Raw genomic sequence first — 22,725 nt, forward strand, 5'->3', positions numbered from 1 at the left:
TGCCGATGCAGGGGACACGGGTTCGTGTCCCGGTCCGGGAAGATCCCACATGCCGCGGAGCGGCTGGGCCTGTGAGCCATGGCCGCCGAGCCTGCACTCCACAACGGGAGAGGCCACAACAGTGAGAGGCCCGCGTACCACAAAAAAAAAAAAAAAAAAATTACTTAGTAATCCAACATACTAAAATTATATATACAGCTTTTTTGACTTATTATGGTCAAAGGTTTTCTTTACAATACAAATTGGACAAATATATAATAAATTGAATAATAAGAACTATTCAAAATCATACACTGGAGTCAAGGAAAAGAATAATTGGGGAATTCCCTGGCTGTCCAGGGTTAGGACTGGATGCTTTCACTGCAGTGGCCTTGGGTTCAATGCCTGGTCAGGGAACTAAGATCCTGCAAGCCACACAGCGCACCCGAAAAAAAAAAAAAAAAAAAAAAAAGGAAAGGAATATTTTTACATCTCCTAAGTTTCTGACCCCGAGAAATCACTAAGCCATCAGGCTTCTCTAATTTCAAATAATTACCTAAACAAAGGAGGCAGGAAGCAAACTACTACGTAAAGTAGTAGTTTACGTAGAACTACTGCTAAAGTTTATTCATTCAGCCAAATATAATAGTAACAAAGTCCAGCAGCAACTTCTACAGCAGTTTCCTTCTTCCACAGGTGTAAATTTTAAACTCCAGTACTGATTAGAGAGCACCATACATTTTAAGGCTTAAATATTTACCACATCACTTCCCCCAACCTCCCCAATCATTTCTGTTGAAGGTTTTACTTTATGGCTTGCTCCTATTTATAAGCTGCCACCAGAACTTTTCTACGGAGACAGAGTTTATGATATAATTTCTGTATTAAAAATTTCACAAACATTAAGGTCAATCTTAAAAGAGAAATAAAATGGTCTGTCCAGTACGGGCAGGAGAAACAAAGGGCAAGATGTTTCTTTTCTCTAACAAGAATCATCCTGTTTGGTAAGATGAAGACTACCAAAAGAAAAAGAAGAGTAAGTTATTAGAGACTCTGTCGTAACATCCTACAACTTATCAGTGGTCATATATATAATTATAGCATAAATATTGGAACTAGGCCATCTAATGTTTTTGATAAAATGGTTTTTAAAAACGTGACTGGAGGCAGCTTGGAGATCCTTAATTTTACGAGGAATTACAGATGTGGTATTGAGGCTAAGGTAACAAGCCTTGAGTACAGGAACAGCTAAGTATTTTTCATTTTTTATTCTTTTATACCATTAATTATATACTGGGTTGACCAAAAAGTTTGTTCGGGTTTTTCCGTGAACGAACATTTTGGTCCACCCCAATATACGTCCATGAACCATCTAATCTTTGTTATGTACTCACTCATAGAAAATGAAAGTAACATATCGGCTCACCTAAAATGCCTTTGTTCTCAAAGATTAGCAAATAAAATTTAGTAGTAAAATGCTACTCTGTACTGAACACAAATAGATCACAGGTTCGTCTCTGAGCATTATAACTATCACTGCTTGGTAAAAATATTACCTTTGTGTTCCACATACGGCTCCATATCCAAAATTTCTGAGAAGCCAATGTAGGTGTTCAGCTTTTTCTTATGTCCCGTTTGCCTAACCAAGAAAAAGCTAATTATATTTACATTTAAAACAACCATAAAACAATGTATAAGGGCTACTGGTTATTTTAATAAACTGGATAGCAGCTAGGTAGATTTCATTTAGCAATCTTGCTCAAAACATAATACTGTCTTAGAATTGGGCAATAAATAATCAACACCTTAAAAGGTATGCATTTAAAGTGCTAATTCCAAACAGTACATTTCTAGAAGTTTTAGTTTTATTACAAAGGAAACCATACATGTTCCTGCTTTACAGAAGAAATGCACATGTGAAAAAAAATTGCCTGATCTATCTCCATGGGAATGGGGGACGTACTGTAGTGAGTAGAAAATTTACTCAAGTCCTTATACAGTAAAACAGAATGTCAAGGAAATTCAGTTCCTACTTAAATGTCTGCTTTTCCTTGGCAGTTTTTAATAATTTTTCAGAATAAAAAATAAGGATTCTCTATTCTTCCAGTTCTTAATTATGACAGGCTGTAACTTTCATCCCCAAATCTTGACTTTCAAATTATAAGCATTTTACTATCTTATCTATGATAAAATCTGTACATACTAGTCCACAGTGAGCAACAAACACTACGACATGCACATATTTACCTGTCAAAGACAAAACGCATTAGCTGTAAGTTCAGAGTACAAGGAAGACTAAGGAGTCGGATCTTCCTTGTTGCATTCTGTTTGCTTTGACAGTTTTCACAAAAGTATCGATTGTCTCCTTCTAATTTTTCTTCCTGATCAGGAATAAGACACATTAAAAAAAAAAAAAAAGAAAAGATTTTTTTAAGTGATCAACCCTATGATGCAAATTATAATTTCATTTTAGTTAATAGCTTCTATTTCTATTCAAGCTCTTTAAGATCAAGTTATTATAAATAATGAAGGACACATAAGATTGTATTAGCTTAGCAGTGACATTATTAATTTGTATACAATGATTTAAAACTAATGTTTCTCTTTCCAAAACGTATGATTTTAAAAATACTTGGCTTTAGATCTTTTCTCCGGATAATCCCAATTCTGGGAATTGTAAGGAAGTAGGTTAAGGAAAGAAATCATAAGGGGCTTCCCTGGTGGCACAGTGGTTAAGAACCTGCCTGCCAATGCAGTGGACTCGGGTTCGAACCCTGGTCTGGGAAGATCTCACATGCCGTGGAGCAACTAAGCCCGCGAGCCACAACTACTGAAGCCTGTGCACCTAGAGCCCGTGCTCTGCAACAAGAGTAGCCACCGCGATAAGAAGCCCATGCCCGCACACTGCAACGAGGAGTAGCCCCCGCTCACCGCAACTAGAGAAAGCCCACGCGCAGCAACGAAGACCCAACGCAGCCAAAAATTAATTAATTAATTAATTAAAAGAAATCATAGGTACTTTGATGCAGCAAAATTAATTTTAAAACAGTGCAAATGGGTGGAAACTACATGTGGGCAATGAATATGAAATTATATATACAAATTTCAAACACACACACAGTTACTGAACCACATTCATGACACAAAACTAAGAGTGCAGAAAAACGCAATGTTAGAGCTAATGGTGGTTTCTTTTTAAATTTTTCCTTTTTTTTATTTATGCTGACTTTCTGCACAGTGTAAAGGGTTTTTTTTATTATGTGTAACATAGGCAATATTATTTAAGTCAATAAATTTTTAAGGAATTTCAAATGTTCTGATTCTTTCCACTGCCAATCACCTTAGTGATTATTTTAGTGATAATCTCCAAAGTCATAATCTTCAAGATAAGATAGCCCTTTCAAAAAGAAGTTTTGCTCAATCCACAGCTGTCATGTCAGTCAGTCCACAACTCTTTTAGTTGGGCTTCTTTGATCTCCAATGGAATACGGACACACTTCAAAATTCCCCACCTATAACCTTTGGGATCCAGTTTCCTCAAGCAATTTACTGTAGGACCATGTTTAGGGTCAGGAGATGGATATGCCTGGTTCTGAATTTGACACCCTCTAAAATTGTATTAAGTTCAAATCATATTCATTCCTAAGCTATCACACCCTACAACAGTATAGATGGTTGGGATATGCCAATATCTAAGCTTAAAAAAAGTTTGACTGTTAGGTTTTTCAGTTTACTTGGCAGCTCTGTCTTTTTTTTTTTTTTGCAGTACACGGGCCTCTCACTGTTGTGGCCTCTCCCGTTGCGGAGCACAGGCTCCAGACGCTCAGCGGTCATGGTTCACGGGCCCAGCCGCTCCGCGGCACGTGAGATCCTCCCGGTCCGGGGCACGAACCCGCATCCCCTGCACCAGCAGGCAGACTCCCAACCACTGCGCCACCAGGGAAGCCCTGGCAGCTCTGTCTTATAGTTAGTTCTTTCCCACAGATATAACAGGTAGTTCTATGAGTAAAGGAAACCACATAGTTAACTCTATGAGGCGTTTCCAATGCTGTAGGTTTACAGAAAAAGCTCCATCGGGATAGACCTCAACTTCGTTTATGTTTCTATAAGAGCTTTTTGGTACAGATTACACTACAAGACAATAAATACAGTAATACAATACTAGTACCACCACTTTATTCATTTGATCCAGGAAGCCACACTCGCCCATTTACTCAACTCACATCCCCCTCAGCATCTCTGACTAGCTGCTCCCCTATCTCTCTGATCTCTTAATGTTTGAATGTCCCGGGGTTCCGCCCTTGGTCTTCGTCTCTCTCATGCCCTTGGTGATTTGATCAAGCCCTGACTTCTCCCCTGAACTATACCTATCAAATCTGCACTGCAGATGCCCCACTGCAAATTCCCCACTGCAAATTCCTAATTCCTCTGCCAAACCTGCTCTTCCCACACTCCTTCACATCTTAGTTATGCCAACTTTATTCTTCCAGTTGCTCAGGGCAAAACCTTAGTAATCCCTGACTCCTCTCTTTTTCCCCATACCCAATCTACAATTTTATCAGCTCTACTTTGAAAAAATCCAAACACTGCTTATCACCTCTCCAGCTAACCCTTGGTCCAAGCCACCATCAACTCCTTCTGTCTGCCCCCTTGCCCCACCATCAGCCTATTCTCAAGACAGCAACCAGAGTTATCCTGTTGAAACAGATTACATCACTCCTATGCAAACAGCCCTACATGGTATCTCATCTCACTCAGAGTCAGATTTCCAACAAAGGTCTACCAGGCCCTGTCTGATATGGTCCTTAGTTACCTCCACAATGTCATCTTCTATCATCCTCCGTATGTTTCAACCACACTGACCTCCCTGCTATTCCTCAAACCCCAGGCACATTCTTGTCTCATGCTCTACACTTGCTATTTCATCTGCCCCAGACACTCTTCTCCCCAATTCTTGGATGACTCACTACTCCACTTTCAATCACACTCCACATTCTCCATGCCCCTTCCCTGCTTTAGTTTTCTCCATAGCCCTTATTACAGTTGACACACTAGATGTTTTACTTCCATTTATTTTATTGTCCGTCACTGGTCCCCATACCATTATCACTATAAGCTTCTTAAAGGCAAAAATGTCTGTTTTGTTCCATATGGTTATTCCCAACAGCTGAAACACTGCCTGAACATGTAAGCACTCAATATTTAGCTGAATGAACCCAATAAATGAGAACTTCAAGCGTTCTAATGGTTGTGCTAAAGGAGGAGGGAAAGTACAAAATTATTTTAAGAAAGGAAGCTATATAATAAGCTCACCTATCAATACCATGCTATGTGTCTGTTCCTACATGATAACAAAGGCTGCCTCTTAGCAACTTTTCCACTCCAAACAAAGGGGAACCATTTCCCTGTCTCTGCGTAAATCAAAATATACAAAGAGGGACTTCCCTGGCTGTCCGGTGGTTAAGGATCCGTGCTCCCAATGCATGGTGCACGGGTTCAATCCCTGGTTGGGGAACTAAGATCCCGCATGCCGCCTGGTGTGGTCAAAATAAACACACACACACACACACACACACACACACAGATATGGAGTGGAGAGGCTGAAGAATGGCCGTATTTGATGTAAAAAAATATTTGCATTCAACACTGTCTAGTTCTCATTAAATGAAAAAGTAAATTAACCTTATGGTAACATCACTTACATTTTCTTACTCTGTTACACCCCAATCACACAAGTTTTTGCACATACATAACTCTACATATAAAATAAACTGAAACAGTCAAAAATTATTATTATTTTTTTTGCGGTATATGGGCCTCTCACTGCTGTGGCCTCTCCCGTTGCGGACCACAGGCTCCGGACACGCAGGCCCAGCAGCCATGGCTCACGGGCCCAGCTGCTCCGTGGCATGTGGGATCTTCCCGGACCGGGGCATGAATCCATGTCCCCTGCATCGGCAGGCAGACTCTCAACCACTGCACCACCAGGGAAGCCCCAAAAATTATTTTAAATGCAGCCTACTTTAATATTTTATAATTTACAAAGTCTCTTCTACATCATTACATAAACAGAGACACTCGTATGTAGAAAAAGTTGAAATGATGAATTTATTCATAAAATCAAAGACATTCAGAATAGTGTTAATGAACAGAAACAACATATACGCCAAAATCTGAATACCTTCAAAAATTCTGAGATACAATCTGTTAACTGTTTGTGGCCTTGGATATTTAACTCCAGTTCATAAAACTTTGATAAAAGCTTAGATTCTCTGCCACACTGATTGCACCTATAATAAAGCAGAGTGATAAAATTAAGATCAGAGTGGGAAAAGCAATAACGTTCTACTGTACTACATCCTGGAAATACACAAAGAAGCATTTATTACCTTAATTCTGTCATTGAAATTATCTACACTATGTATATTCAAAAAAATAAAAACAAAGTGATTGATGAGGCCATGCACTTTATGCTTAGGAAAAAGTTTAAGAGTTGTTTTACTTTTAGTACTCCAGCAGGCTCCAATCTCATGCTTTCAGCCCAGACCACAGCCATGAAATAAACAGCAAGAGCTCAACCACAGTTCCCAACACCTGGATGCGTTCAACTGCAATTATCTAGTCAGTTGTTTACATGTTCCCATGGAAACGTATTACTATAAATACTTCAGGTCTCATGATAGGCCACTAAATCCATAACCTGGAACTGAACTAGAAGACACAGAAGCAACCGCCTTAGAATAAAATGCATGATGAAAAAGTGGAAACACACTTACACAGTTACATAAGCATATTCCCCACAGAACTGCTGTTGCACAATATTCCTCACATCGGGATTCTTTTGTTTAGACAAAGTATCTTCCAAAAGAGACATAAAGAGCTTTGAAAATTCTTGGGCATCCTACAATACAGGTTTGGGTTAATAAAAAGAAAAAAAAAAAATCATACCTTGCTTTTCAATTTCTGTTACAAATAGTAATAAGTAAAATAATCCAGAAACTTTGAACTTAGCATTTTGTACTTTTGTACTTTGAACTTAGCATTTTGGAACAAGGACTAGAGCTATGCTGAATCAGTTTGTGCCCACATATGGATTTTCAGAAATGAGATCAAGGAAAATGTATAATATACTGAACAGTAAATAAAATAGAAAAAAATTAATTTTTAAAAATTTCTTCATTTCTTTCTATAAAGATTGTAAGGAATGCTTTTTATATTTAAAAAAATAAAAGGTTCTTACCTGCTGCTGCCCTGTGTCCAAGCCCAAAGCTTTAACAAATCCCGATGGATCAATGTATCGCCTATTACTGTTTTGCAACAAGGCAAATAAGTACTGGAGATGCTCACAAATTGTTTGAGGCTCATAATCTATTAAAGAAATGTTTGTTCTTTTAAAAACTGCTACTTTTTAAAAAATGTACTCCTCTTCACATGAGAACATAATTATAATTAAACACCCTTATATCCAAACTATAATAATGTTTTATTATAGTTTTAAAACTTTAAAAGAAATCAGTAATCACATCTTTTGGAAGTCATGAGGCAGCCATGACTGTCTATATGCATCCCCTAAAGGCAAGAGGCTATACATATGTTACAACAACAATAGCAATCATGACTATGGCTTCTAGAGTGTCAAATCACACCGAAACATCCATTCCAGTAATAAAAACCATACACTATATTTACTATTTGCATTAAATGGCCAAATACTTTAATATAATCTCATTAATGTGAACTTGCCACAAACAGAGCAAATGACAGCAATCTCAAGCACACTGATTCAAACTTGAATGAACAATATAACAATTTACTGTTAAAAATCTTAAAATTTAGTTTCAAGTTCTAGTGAGTTCGGAGAAGGTATGAAAATAGGAAGCATGAATCTCAAGAGCCCTAAAAGATTTGTGTATTCTCTTCTGTGCCAGTTATCGATTAACTAACTGCCTCTCAGCTCCAAATCCACCCTTCTTTGCTTGCTCTGTGCTAACAGAGATGAGCTCTGCAAAGATTCCTCCTTTGCCAGCTAGTGTAATGTTGAGTCTTGTCAGTAGAGGGCGCTCCAGGGTTCCACTCCGTGTCTCACCAGGCTCTGTGGGCTCCCTCAGCCAGCAGTGGCCAGCAGCTTCTCCCGGCACCTCCTCTGGTAGCTTCAGTGGGATGCCTCTTGTGAGGCATTTCCTCCTGAATGACCACCCTGTGAATGACCTCCTGGACACTCTCTGCAAGAGATTCCAAGGCCCAGTACCTCCCTGAGGACAGTTTCCAGCTAGGAAACCCACTGAGGCATCTCAGCACCTTCTTGGCCATCCAGTGAGCTCAGGAAGGCAATGCTTTCTCCAATGAGGTCTGGATCTCAGGCCTGGTCAGCGGGGGTGTGGGACTCCTCCTTTTGTATTCTTTTTCAGCCCTTGGGGTAGTGGCTGCTCCCCTATCTGCTATATCTGTGTTTTTTCAAGTCCTTTTCAATTCTTACTAACCAATTCCCCTATTACTCTAATTTCCTATTAATAATTTTTTGTCAGTTCAAATCACTGTGTAGTTTGTCTCCTGACTGGTCTGAATGGTTTACCTCTTTACTACCAATTGCGACTCACCAATTGTGAAAAGGAAGTCAATAGTTCATTTTGTAAAATAAAGATAAAAATCTTACTTCCTGGGGTGCAGGGGCTTTACAGGATGTTAAAAGCCCTTCAAGTAAGTTTGTAGCTACTCCAACTTTCTTATTTACAGATTAGATGCTACATGAGATCTTAAATAACTTATCCTCTGCTGGTTTTCCTACCTGTAAAATAAAGGAGTAGTGGAGCTGGGACTAGAACTCAAGTCCCATCATTTCCAACACAAACCCTTCTCACTACACTGCACTGTGTCTGCTAATAGCACCAGAAATGCACACTCTTATCCGAGAACAAGGTTAAGGGCTTTGGTGAAATAGTAAGATCTAAGTGTTTAGAAATTAAAAAAACAAAAAAACCCACATCTCTTGAAGATACATATTAAAACCACAATAACCAAGGGTGGCCATGGTGCATCATTTTACAAAATAGACATTTAGTTTCCACTTGTTATTTAGCTATCTTCTCATTGGTAAATTTATACTTCAGCAAAAACAATGCTAAAACTGAAAATGATCCATTTTCCATTACTCATCCTTTACATACACTAATTCTTTAAATATCAATATCTTCTATACTATTAATCTAGATTTAAATATTCAGAACTATAGGAATAAAGCTTTGGGGAAACAAACGTAAGAATTTTTAAGCACTGTTTTGAACTGTTAACAAGGACCAAAAGTATTACAATTGTCTAAAGAGCAGCAAGAAGGAAGACGTGGGACTTAGGAACCCTATCTTTTCTCTCTCAGAGCCAAAGACATGATGAGCTATGTGCCCAAGTCAGATCACATAAAAGACAGCACAGGATTTACAAATGAGAACAAGAGTCAAAGGTTCCCAACCTGGAGCTCCTAGACCTGTGTAATCTTATACTCACTTCCCTCTATCCCCCAGCTTTGAGAAGAAAAACCTGGTCATTCCATGGAAGTTCCATCTCAAAGAGAATAATCTCTAAATAGAAATATCAATTAGGAATAATAATCCACATATTATGCATAAAAAAACTAAATAATTCCACTAGAACAGTTTGAAACTGATTTCTAAATTTGCAATGAGTGTAGTCGCATATTAGTAGCTTGCTTTGCCAAGGTTGGTTAATTTAATCTTAATTTTAGAGGGTATTTTGTAAATCAGCCTATTTGGGAATCAAGACAAAAGGCTGTGCGTACACTGAAGTATTTATTAAGTCTCTCAAACTAGGCAAAAGAGTAACATTGTCTGCTTTACTAATTTCTCTCAATCACTAGAATTTAATGGACTGCAATCACAGTGTCTTACAGAGGGAAACTGTAGTTGAAGTTTCCTCTATATGGTTGGTTCAAAGTGGTCTAGCTAGCAAAAAGCTCAGCAGTAAGCCCTCCCCATACCCATCCCCACTCACCTTTCTCTTCTTGGATACCATCTCCCATCATGTAGTCACTACAGGTGCTTGGACATAAGTAGAGCGCCTGCCGAAGCTCCAGGTTAAGAAACCACACTTGAAGAAATGTGTTGACATAACAAGTAGCTCCAAGGTTAGTGAGCCCCACAAATGAGTTCTACAAAGACACAAAATTTACAATTATAAAACCAGTTTCCCCTTAAATAAAAAGATTATGAGAAGTATTATTATTATTTTTTTTTGCATTACGCGGGCCTCTCACTGCTGTGGCCTCTCCCATCGCGGAGCACAGGCTCTGGACGCGCAGGCTCAGCGGCCATGGCCCACGGGCCCAGCCGCTCCGTGGCCCACGGGCCCAGCCGCTCCGTGGCACACGGGATCCTCCCGGACCGGGGCATGAACCTGCGTTCCCCGCATTGGCAGGCGGACTCCCAACCACTGCGCCACCAGGGAAGCCTGAGAAGTATTTTTTCTTAATTTGATTAAAAATGTGTTAAACTGCCTCAACCACTAAACCCTGTGAGCCTCTCTCAGGAAAGGTTAGGGCATAATTATCATGAAAGCCCCATTTGGGTTGACTATGGGAGTGGGGAAAGACTTAGGACAGCATCTCTAGCCTTCTCCAGCCACTTAAATCTAAGCTTAAGAGAACAGTTGGCTCTAGGAAACATCAATTTTAAACATATGTACATAGGTTTTTCATTTGCTATATTCCTAAGAGCCCAGCATTCAGCAGAATGACAAAGTGAAACTTCCAGAAAAGTTCCTTTTTATCCTATAGATCTGGGAGATGGGAGGATGCAGGGAGTTAGTTGCAATTTTTTCCAAAGATAAGGCTGAGAATTCCTGAACTTACAAAGAATCGTTCTTTTTAAGAGAGAAAATACCTATACAGGTGACTATTGTAAAGGCCAGGTTTTATCGTTAGAAAGTATTAATGTGTATTACCGTTAAAAAAAAAAAAAGGTAAAACTTCTGTTGTATGTATAATATGTAAAAATACAAGCCCAAGAAAGCAAAGTAATATCATTGAGAGCTCGTGCCCTGGATTTACCACCTCCTTTAAAGAGACTTAAAAAGAGCTCAACGTAAAACATGCTACATTAAAGCAAACGCAGAATCAGCACTGAACTAAAACTATTATTTAAAGGCTTACTGGATTACACAGCTACCTGTTTTAAAGCATACCATTAAGAACTGTTCCAATTCAAGTGGTTTAGAGTCTTCAATTCCACTACTGATCTTAAAGCTGCTTAGGTTACCTGAAATCAGTAATGGTTTCTGATCATAGGCACAAAATAAAACACACAAGAATGCCATATAGAAATCGCTTAAAAAATGAGGGCTTACCTTTTTTCTCCTCTCACAGTTGGGGTCATCAATGTTATGAAAACTATTTTCATCTATTTCTCCTAACCAAATGTGCTCACCAATCCCAACCAAGCAATTCGGATTTCCTTTGCAGTTTCGTCTATGAAAAAATATTGTATGATTAAAAAATACCATAGTTCCATGGTAAAGAAATATGCAAATTAAAACTATAATGATACCATTTTTAAAATTCTATTTCTCATCTATTAGATTAGCAAAACTGAGAAAGCATAATATCACACCCAGTTTGCGAGGCTGTGGGGAAACAGAACTCATCTACTGCTGATGAGAATGCCAACTGGTAGGACTCTGACAGAAGGGAATTTTGCAATTGCTAACCAATCTACATACACACCTACTTTTTGACCTATCCATTTCACTTCTAAGAATTCATCTGAAGATGGACCTCCAACAGTGCAAAAACACATACACTAGGTTATTCATTACAGCATTGTTTGTGACTGCAAAATACTGGAAACAACCCAAATGACCAAACATAGGGAATATGGTACATCCACACAATGGAGTACCACACAACTGTGACAGGAAAAACACATGACCATCTCTGTGAACTGATGTAATTTCTAAGATATATTAATGAGCAAAAAGCAAAGTACAAGAGAGTTATCTATAGCATGCCATTTTTTATGTTAAGAAAGATGGGGAAATAAAATACACATGTATCTGCTAATTTGAGCAAAAAGGAAAACACAAATGTATATATGCATGTGTATAACTGAATCACTTTGCTGTACAGTAATTAATACAACATTGTAAATCAACAATACTTCAATGAAAAAATAACAGTATAAAGAAAAACACCAAAAGGATAAATCAGAGACTAGTGAAACTGGTTACCTGTAGAACATGAGTAGGATTAAGATTTTTTTAAAAAAAGCAGCGTTGGACATTTTCCTGAATATACCGTTCCATACACTGTTGAATTTGGGGGCCATGTGAATGTTACACACAAATCAGTAAGGATGGAGGGAACCCTAAATTCAACACAAACAATAACATATTTCAATTGAGTTACATACACTGAAAGGAAGAGGGTGGGGCACTGACCCAAGTAACTTGAACTTGGTCATTAGCAAGTTTTTATTAGTGTCAGATTAAAGACATAAGGAACAAACAACAACCTTATTTAATAGCTTCCTTTTCAAAGATACATGGGTTAACAATTCTGAAACTTTCTGTACATTCTGCAATTTAACAAGTGTATACTGGGGATGAAGGGAATCAAGTTTTGGAGAGGAAAGTTACAAATAAGGGAAGAAGAATAAAACCAACCCTGCAGTATTGATTAGGAATAACAGGTGTTAAGTCAAAATCCACAGGGTCTTAATATATACAGACAGGTAGATTAGTGTTGCCAGATAAAATACAGGACAGAAGTTATTTGAATTTCAGATCAATGACATATTTATATTTTTTAAAGTATTTGTTGTCTATCTGAAATTTAGATTTAATGGGCAGCCTAAACGAGACAGCTTTTTTGTCAGCCGAGGGCCTAAGAGCAGTAATACGAACACACCGAGCAAGCAGATCTTGATTTCTAAATATTCCCCACGCGAAGAACCCAGAGCTCCTGGGAGAGATGGCCAATTTGAAGCCTGGGCAAGATAAACATGGACATACTGCTGTGCCCCCAAAATAAGGATGTACTCAAAGAATGAGGGGGACATGTTAAAAGGAAGAGGTTGTACCCAAATCTGGAACAATCTGAGCAACAAAATAATGATCGGATTACAACCCGCTCAATAATGTAGGAATCCATTAGTAAGGTGGGTGGATGGATGAATGGATGAGAAATCTCCTCCTTAAAGAAGAAAGCCAACTATCAATGTGGAAGAAAGGACAGAATTAGAAATTCACCATTTGGCTGGCATCCATCAGATTAATAACGAAATCATGCAGGATTGTCAATGGATGCCAGTGTAGGAAGGTTTGAGGAGTAACGGAGTATTTACATCGTCTCAAAGTATCTCAGCACAAGTTGTTTATTAATTACAAAAGGAAATATAGCTTTCAGTGGAGAAACCTGGCAGATACCACCTAACCAAAGGATCAAAGTTTAAGTAGCCAGTAATGGGTCTAATTAACTGTATGCCCCTCCTGGTGTGATGCACTAAGAGCACAACATCACTTCTGTGGTTTTCCTACCAAAGTGAATAACCTAAACCCAATTATAAGCCAACACCAGACAAATCCAAGTTGAGGAGCTTTCTGCAAAGTAAGTGTCCTATACTTTTAAAAAACCTCCATATAGAGATGGGGATATATGTATATGTATAGCTGATTCACTTTGTTATAAAGCAGAAACTAACACACCATTGTAAAGCAATTATACTCCAATAAAGATGTTAAAAAAAAACCCTCCATATGATGAAATACAAAGAAAGACTGAGTAATTATCCAGATTAAAGGAGACTTAAGATACACAACTGACTGTAACATACAAGCCTAGATTTTCTTTTGCTGTGAAGGACTTTATTAAGTCAGTATGTTCTGAATATTTCAGAAGGTTACCCACTAAAGCTTTATTGACAGCAATAAAAGATTGGAAACACTATAAATGCCCATCAATAGGAATCTGCTAAATAATACAGCCAAGCAATGGAAACTACTGTAATTAGGAAAAAAAGATAAGGAGAAACTTTATTATGTTGTGATATGTAACAATATCATTAGTTGAAAAAAGCAAGGAACAAAGCAGTGTTTAAAAATGGGTGTAGGGGGGACTTCTCTGGTGGTGCAGTGGTTAAGAATCCACCTGCCAAGGCAGGGGACACGGGTTCAAGCCCTGGTCAGGGAAGATCCCACATGCCGCGGAGCAACTAAGCCCGTGCGCCACGACTGCTGAGCTTGCACTCTACAGCCCGCGAGCCACAACTACTGAGCCCACAAGCCACAACTACTGAAGCCCACGTGCCTAGAGCCCGTGCTCCGCAACAAGAGAAGCCACCAAGATGAGAAGCCCATGCACCGCAACGAAGAGTAGCCCCTGCTCGCCACAACTAGAGAAAGCCCGCGCACGGCAAAGACTCAATGCAGCCAAAAATAAGTAAAATTAAATCTTTAGGGCTTCCCTGGTGGCACAGTGGTTGAGAGTCCGCCTGCCGATGCAGGGGACACGGTTAGTGCCCCGGTCTGGGAAGATCCCACATGCCGCGGAGCGGCTGGGCCCGTGAGCCATGGCCGCTGAGCCTGCGCGTCTGCAGCCTGTGCTCCGCAACGAGATAGGCCACAACAGTGAGAGGCCCGCACACCATAAAAAAAAAAAAAAAAAAAAAATTTAAAAATAAAAAAAAGGGTGTGAAGAGGACTTCCCTGGTGGTCCAGTGGCTAAGACCCCATGCTCCCAATACAGGGGGCCCGGGTTTGATCCCTGGTCAGGGAACTAAGATCCCATCCCGCATGCCAGGTGGTGTGGCCAAAAAAAAGTGTGTGTGTTTGGGGTATGACAGACCTGTTTGTTTGTTTGTTTAGATAACAAGATGCACTATAACCTGGGAACAACCATCTTTGAGGAGGTTTACCTCTACCTGCTGGCTGCAAAACTAAGAATAAAGGGCTTCCTATGTTCCCCCATCACATTTTGTATCTTTCAGATTTAGAACTCTGGGAAGTACTACATAATCGGGAAATCAGTAAATAATTGTTCTTAATATTCCACTTAAACACACTGTCTTCTTGGCTTTAAAAAGTAAAAATGAAAACAAGTTTGGCCAACTTAAGAGCAGTTTTTTCAGGATTATGTCAAAGCCAGGTTGGAAAGTAACTTACTAAGGAAATAAAAGTACAACTGATCCACTGTGGGGGGAGGGGGGAGGATCTAAAAGGAGTTATTTTTTGTGCCTATAACTCACCTCTAATGGTAAAGGACTACTACAAGGGAATTACAATGAGTAAAAGCAATCTCTCCTTTTACACAGAAGTAATTTTTCTCTTCTACCAAGAGAAGATATAAAGAAACAAACAAAAAAACCTGATTCAGAGACAGGGGAAAGCAACCTAAAATCTTTCCTTGGAATAGGGGCAAGGACTTACCAGGCAGATTCTTTTAAAAAATAAGTAAATAAATAAGGAAGATTCTTTTATTTATTTTATTTTTTTTATTTTTTTTTATTTTTTTTTTTGCGGTACGCGGGCCTCTCACTGTTGTGGCCTCTCCCGTTGTGGAGCACAGGCTCCGATGCGCAGGCTCAGCGGCCATGGCTCACGGGCCCAGCCGCTCCACGGCATGTGGGATCCTCCCGGACCGGGGCACAGACCCGTGTCCCCTGCATCGGCAGGCGGACTCTCAACCACTGCGCCACCAGGGAAGCCCTGCAAGGTCTTTAGAACAGGAAAAGTTAGCATCAATAACTAGAGTGAAAATGTTATCTCTAAAACTAAGTAAGTATGTACTTGCTCTTTCCAATATGCTTTTCAAAGGTATACCAAGTTTGTTTTCTCCTCGTAAACAAGGGAAGGGTAAGTCCTTCACAGGTTTTGGCTGGGAAGACAGGCACTCTCCTGTGGGTCAAAAGCACAGATCATTCTCTCAACTACAGTTCCATTAGAACCATTCTGATTTTAGTCTCCTGTTCTAACAGCAAAATAGAGAAAATGAACAAAAGGAGGCTCTCCTTGTCCACGCTCCTCCCCTCCCACACACACAATACATCTTGTACACTTGGTCCAAAGTTGGCCTCAATGAGCAAATAAAATACACACTTATGAAGTAAAAATGTCACGCAATAGGTTTCTTTAACTTTAAAAAGACTTCCAAAAACAGATGTGAGAAGCTGGGAGCAACTTGTATTATTTAGCCCTAGAACGCTGGCATTGTTTTTTTGTTTTTGCTTTTCTTAAATTAACTGATGGTGAGGTGTTACTGAATAAGGTTCCATCAGCTAAAATGCCATCACCGTGTAGATGAGATGAACCTGTGTTAAAGCACCAGCCACCACCCTCCTCCCCAGAGAACCTATGGCTTCCGGGTGCCTAAGGACACACTCCAGGTGAGAACCAAAGTCAGTGGCGAGCCACTGCATTAAAAGTAGCTTAGGCTAACCAACTAAAGCTTTCCAAATTGAGGCCAAGCCTTCTTTTGGTACATGGGCTCAATGTTGTGGAGGATTTTTTTGTCTGTTTATTTATTTTCTTGTTTGGAGCAGTGGAGAATCTACTTAAGAAGCATAAATCACAAAAACATTTCTACTGGGACTCCCTGGTGGCGCAGTGGTTAAGAATCTGCCTGCCAATGCAGGGGACACGGGTTCGAGCCCTGGTCCGGGAAAATCCCACATGCTGCGGAGCAACTAAGCCCGTGCGCTGTAGCTACTGAGCCTGTGCTCTAGAGCCCTCGAGCCACAACTACTGAAGCTCGCACGCCTAAAGCCTGTGCTCTGCAACGAGAAGCCACTGCAATGAGAAGCCTGCGCACCGCAATGAAGCGTAACGCCCACTCACAGCAACTAGAGGAAGCCCGTGTGCAGCAACGAAGATCCAATGCAGCCAAAGATAAATAAATAAGTAAATAAATAAAAATTTATATTATAAGCCATTACTTCCAAGCCAACCTAAGCAGTGCAGCAGAATGCCATGTACAGAAGGCTAGATGAAATCCCCCTGTAGAAGAAAACCTCTCCCAATCAGTCTCCAAAGCCCCAAGCTCCTTTTTATCCCCATTAGGAGTAGGCTACAGGTGTCAAGTATCAGCTATCATCCTGTTTGTACCAATTTTCTCATAGCAGAAAAATACTTCTGCATACCTGTTTCCATCAGTGTAAGAGACAGACCAAGGAGGCTGAGACAGGGACACATGTTTACATGTTTGATGTGTAAATACCCTAGCCTGTTGACTCAAATTTTTACAACTTACTTGGCCCTAGAAAGCATCTGAATTTGCTAATGCTGACTTAAAAAGCAAGTAACTTTTTCAAGGTCACAAGTAGCCCCGATTTAATCTAGGTAGAGTGATGCCATTCACCTTCTCTGAAATAGTAAGTTCCTACAACCTTAGTGGGTACCCTCTACCCACTCCCCACTGGTCTTCTTCCCAGAAACCCTTCCTTCTGCCTACAGGGGAATCAGAGAGGGAGAACTGAATCACAAACAAAAACAAAGCATGAAGAGCACCATCCTGGTTCTCCCCTGGCTCTCTCCCACTACTCCTATCTCATTTACTTATGCATCAGTCGGCTTACGTCTAGGTTTTTGTTTTGCGTGGCAGTTGACTATTACTGTACATGCCTAGTTTCTTCAGCTCCCCCTGCCTTTTTTATTTTTCTTTGAGAACAAACTGTTCCTCCATTCTTGTGGTTCTAGCAAGAGCTGCTGAGATGCACCTCCCATCTAGCACCCAAAACCAGCCTCACAAGATATTTAAAATGGGAACTGAGAGAAAGACAAAACAAACAACCCCAAAATAACAATCCCTCTTCAGTAGCAGACCCTTCTGACAGCTTAGCTGTCCTAACATTAAGAAGGAAACAACATGCTGATTTGCATGAGAAACAGCTGTAAGAGGTTCATGACTCTCTCCTGGGCTCAAGTGTTTCCCTGCCCTAGCCATGATTTATTTGTCCACATCTTTCCTGAATTAAAACAAACACCTCCCTAGATTTGTTAACTGAGGCACTTCCCTTACACTATGTTAAAGTTTCTGTCACCTGTATCTAGGAACCCTAACAAATATGGACTAACGAAATAAAGCTTTTTCTGTTATTAACTTACCTCCAAGAGCCAACAATCCATTTCAGTCTCTAACAGATCTCCTATTTTTTTTTTTTTTTGGCCGCGCCATGCCGTTTGCAGAATCTCAGTTCCCCAACCAGGGATTGAACCCAGGGCCACGGCAGTGAAAAGTCCTAACCATCAGACTTCCACGGAACTCCCTGATCTCCGAATTCTTAAAAACAGCTTTGCCCCTCTTCCTCTAAGCTTTCTTATAAGACCAGTTAACAAACAGAGGAAAACATTCAGCTCCAGAGAAATGTGAGTTTAAAACAGCCATGAAAGATGTTTTCACTTATGAAATCAGCAAAAAAAGTTTTGGTGATGGACTTCCGTGGTGGTCCAGTGGTTAAGACTCTGTGCTTCTGCTGTAGCGGGCACAGGTTTGATCCCTGGTCGGGGAAGTTCCACAGGCCGCGCAGTGCGGCCAAAAGAAAAAAGTTTTGATCATGAATCATGGTAAAGTGAGAGTCGCTGTCCATTCATTGTTAAACACAACGCTTTGGGAAAAACTTGAGAAAATGTCTCAAAATGTTAAATGGCACCAATATTTTGTTTCAATACTTCTGGGCACGTGTCCACAGAATATGTTTGACACTGTGGCATAAAACAAAATGAAGAATTCTAACAGGTACTTTTTTTTCTAGGGCCATGGATATAAGAACACCAAGTGGCTACAGCAGTAGGCAGGGGGCAAGTTCCCCAAATGTTTGGTATGACATGTTAAGCAGCTGTGACGTTATTCGCTGTGATTTTAGGCCAACAAACGCTTTCGCAGCAATGTAAATGATGGACCGAGGCTGAACAAAGCCTAAGACATAACAATTTTCCTAGTCTAAACCAATTTAGTGGCAATGCAAGCAATGGAAGAAAGCTGAATTCCAGCATATCAATGCAATGGAATAGGACTTGGGAGCTGATTAGATGGTGTGGGCAAGAAGGAAAAGGAGACATCTGCAATGATATCCAAAACTGTACAGAAAGGAAACAATTTTTCACAAATCAAAAACTGCAAAGTGGGAAAAAAAAACAGTAGGCTAAGTATCTAGGGGTGCAAAGTTCCTTCTACACTGACCATAGGTAAGAGTGGTAGTTTTAGCTCTGTTTTGACAGATCTCCAAGGATCTGTCATTTAGGAGTATGTTTTCCAGCACAATGGACAGAAATTTAGTCAATGATTTCATAGATGCTATGCAGTACAAAGAAGTTTTATTATTTGAATGGGAGAGGAGGGTGGAGATATTACTCCCTCTGCGTGGTCATTTAAAGAGTTATTGCTTTGTTTTTCTCCCTCAACACCTTTTAGTTTCTTGGCTCTTAGGACATCATTTCACACAGCCCAAGTAGAAATCAATGAAGGATAACAAGCCAACTCTCCTGCTTCCAGGGAAGACCCCTGACTACACTAAGGCTTTGCCTAATGCAGCACCAGATTTCTAAAAAGTGATTTGTGTGTGCACACAGAGAGAGAGAGAGAAAGGGAGAAGGAAAGAGAGGGAGGGAGGGGGAGAGAGAATAGGTTAACCAATGATTACTGAAATGGTTCCAATAATAACCATTTACTGTCTGAATTTTCCTCAAAAACTTCAACTTGTTTCTGTAACTCCAAATGTCACCACTCTATCAGAATGACAGTTGGTTAGGTTAGGTCCATTAACTGAGTTCAGGAACTCCCTTCCAAACTAGTCCCCTCTAATTAAGAACATCCTTGTCCCTCTACCATTTTATTTCATAATCACAAACGGGTCTCTAACCAGATGTCAACAAATAAGGAATTCAGAAGGCTCCCCATCCTTTGACGGGGGGGGGGGGGGGGGGGCGCTACAGCAGGTCATTGCCTAACTTTAACCCCTTTCCAAAACTTTGGTGACTGACTCAACATTCCCAGGCTCTTTGTGCTCTGTGCCGGTTCAAAGAAGGCAAAACCTCAAAGAAGGCAAAACCGGACTTCCCTGGTGGCGTAGTGGTTAAGAATCTGCCCGCCAATGCAGGGGACACGGCGTGGTGCAGTGGTTAAGAATCTGCCTGGCCATGCAGGGGACACAGGTTCAAGCCCTGGTGCAGGAAGACTCCACGTGCCGTGGAGCAACTATGCCTGTGCGCCACAACTACTGAGCCTGCGTGTCACAACTACTGAAGCCCGCGTGCCTAGTGCCCGTGCTCTGCAACGAGAAACCACCACAACGAGAAACACTGCAACGAAGAGCAGCCCCTGCTCTCAGCAACTAAAGAAAGCCCCTCAGGCTTCCCTGGTGGTGCAGTGGTTGGGAGTCCGCCTGCCAATGCAGGGGACACGGGTTCGTGCCCCGGTCCGGGAGCATCCCACATGCCGCGGAGCTGCTGGGCCCGTGGGCCATGGCCGCTGGGCCTGCGCGTCCGGAGTCTGTGCTCCGCGACGGGAGAGGCCACAGCAGTGAGAGGCCCGCGTAACGCAAAAAAAAAAAAAAAAGAAAAGAAAAAGCCCCTGCAGCAATGAAGACCCAACGCAGTCAAAAAATAAATAAATAAGAAAAGCATTTTTTAAAAAAAGGGAAAAGAGAACCCACAGAATGAGAAAATATTTGCAAATACATGGGACTTATATCCAGAATATATAAAGAACTCTTAGAACTCAGTAATAAAGATAATCCAATTTTAAAATGGGCAAAGGATGTGAAAAGACCTCTCTCCAAAGATCTACAAATGGCCAATAAGCACATGAAAAGATGCTCAACCTTATTAGTCATCAGGAAAATGCAAAGCAAAACCACAATGAGATAGCACTTCACACCCACTAGGATGGCTATAAGACAAAAACAGTGTAAGGATGAGAAGAAAATGGAATCTTCATATATTGTCTGTGAGTATGTAAAATAGTGCAGCCACTCTGGAAAACAATTTGTCAGTTCCTCAAAATGTTAAACATAGTGATCCTATGACCCAGCAATTCCACTCCTAGGTATATATCCCAAAGAACTGAAAATAGGTGTTCAAACAAAAACTTGTACACAAATGTTCACAGCAACACTATTCACAACAGCCAGAAAGCGGAAATAACCAAAATATCCATCAACTTAACTATGCTGTGAGATGATGGATGTGTTAATTGCCCTGATCTTGGTAATCATTCCACAAGGTCCATCAAATTACCATGCTGTACACTTTAAATATATAGTTATATTTGTCAATTATTCCTCAATAAAGTTGGGGGGGAAAATTTAAATCCATCAACTGATGAATAGATAAAATGTGGTATATCCAACAATGGAATATTATTCAACCATAAAAAGAAATAAAATACTGATACATACTATAACATGTATGACCCTTGAAAATATTATGCTAAGTGAACGCCAGACCAAAAAAAGGCCACGTATTGTATGATTCCACGTATATAAAATATCCAGAATAAAGAAATCTACAGACAAAAAGATTAGTGGTTGCCACGGGGTGGGGGAGGGGGAAATGGGAAATGACTGGAGTTTAATGGATATGGAGTTTCCCTTTAGGGTGATGGAAGAAGTTCCGGAACTAAACAATGGTGATGTTTGTACAATATCGTAAAGGTACTTAATGCCGTGTAATTGTGTACTTTAAAAATAGTGGGACTTCCCTGGTGGCACGGGGTTAAGAATCCTCCTGCCAATGCAGGGGACACGGGTTCGAGCCCTGGTCCGGGAAGATCCCACATGCCACAGAGCAACTAAGCCCGTGCGCCACAACTACCGAGCCTGCGCTCTAGAGCCCACGAGTCACAACTACTGAGCCCACACACCACACTACTGAAGCCCGCGTGCCTTGAGCCCGTGCTCCGCAACAAGAGAAGCCACCGCAATGAGCAGCCCCTGCCCGCCACAACTAGAGAAAGCCTGTGAGTAGCAACGAAGACCCAACGCAGCCAAAAATAAATATTTTTTTTAAAAAATGGTAAAGTTCGTTGTGCGTTTTACATGACTTTTACAAAACGATTTTTAATGAAATGAAATACTGACAAATACTACAACATGGATGATCCTTGAAAACATTATGGTGTCAAAGAAGCCAGTCATAAAAGTCCACATACTGTATGATTCCATTTACATGAAATGGCCATATGAATAGGCAAATTTAGAGGCAGAAAGTATATCAGTAGTTACTTCGAACTGGGGGGGCGGGGAGTGGGGTTTACAGGGAGGATTGAGTGCCAGGCTAACGGGTACAGAGCTTCTTTTAGGGGGGTCGGATTGTGCTGAGGGCTGAACAACCCTGTGACTATACAAATAAAAAATACTGGGTTGTACATTTTAAATGGGTGAATCATATAATGTGTGCATTATATCTCAAAGCTATTTATGAAAAAAACTGCTTGGATATAAACCTTGCAATTGCAGCTTAAAACTCACATCCGTGACATTCCCCTTATAGTGATCTCAGCTAATTTCTACTCCTTTACTTCCATTAAAATCATAACTATTACAATGAAAGAGTTTATATTTTTTGGTTGCTCTGGAACCTAATATGTGGAGAAACTGACTGAAGCTTATCTATTATACACGGCCACGTCATTCCAGTACTGACTGTTGCTCTCCTCATGAGCCAGACTCCCAGAGCTTGGAATTATTCGTCTGCTTTATGGAAGCTCTCTAACTTGTTTCACTTCCCATACTAGACCTAAAGCTCCAAATCTGA

At 40.4% G+C, this 22,725-nt stretch overlaps 1 protein-coding gene across 6 annotated transcripts in view; it reads right to left on the reverse strand.

Annotated features, from left to right (window-relative positions):
* The window catches only part of USP48 (ubiquitin specific peptidase 48), a gene marked incomplete at its 3' end in the record, with an annotated part of 103,634 nt that overhangs the window by 43,879 nt on the left and 37,030 nt on the right, over positions 1-22,725 (reverse strand). For 5 of the 6 annotated variants that reach the window (XM_079920853.1, XM_079920851.1, XM_079920850.1 and 2 more), the window contains 7 exons: positions 11,332-11,452; positions 9,982-10,138; positions 7,220-7,347; positions 6,756-6,880; positions 6,161-6,269; positions 2,227-2,360; positions 1,536-1,618 (listed from right to left, as the gene is read on the reverse strand). In XM_079920853.1, coding sequence (XP_079776979.1) covers positions 1,536-1,618; positions 2,227-2,360; positions 6,161-6,269; positions 6,756-6,880; positions 7,220-7,347; positions 9,982-10,138; positions 11,332-11,452 — 857 coding nt within the window. Of the gene's footprint in view, positions 1-1,535; positions 1,619-2,226; positions 2,361-6,160; positions 6,270-6,755; positions 6,881-7,219; positions 7,348-9,981; positions 10,139-11,331; positions 11,453-12,210; positions 14,426-22,725 lie in introns of those variants that run through there. The other variant, XM_079920852.1, reaches the window with a different exon arrangement.

This window comes from Stenella coeruleoalba, assembly GCF_951394435.1.
Source record: "Stenella coeruleoalba genome assembly, chromosome: 1".
NCBI lineage: Eukaryota > Metazoa > Chordata > Mammalia > Artiodactyla > Delphinidae > Stenella > Stenella coeruleoalba.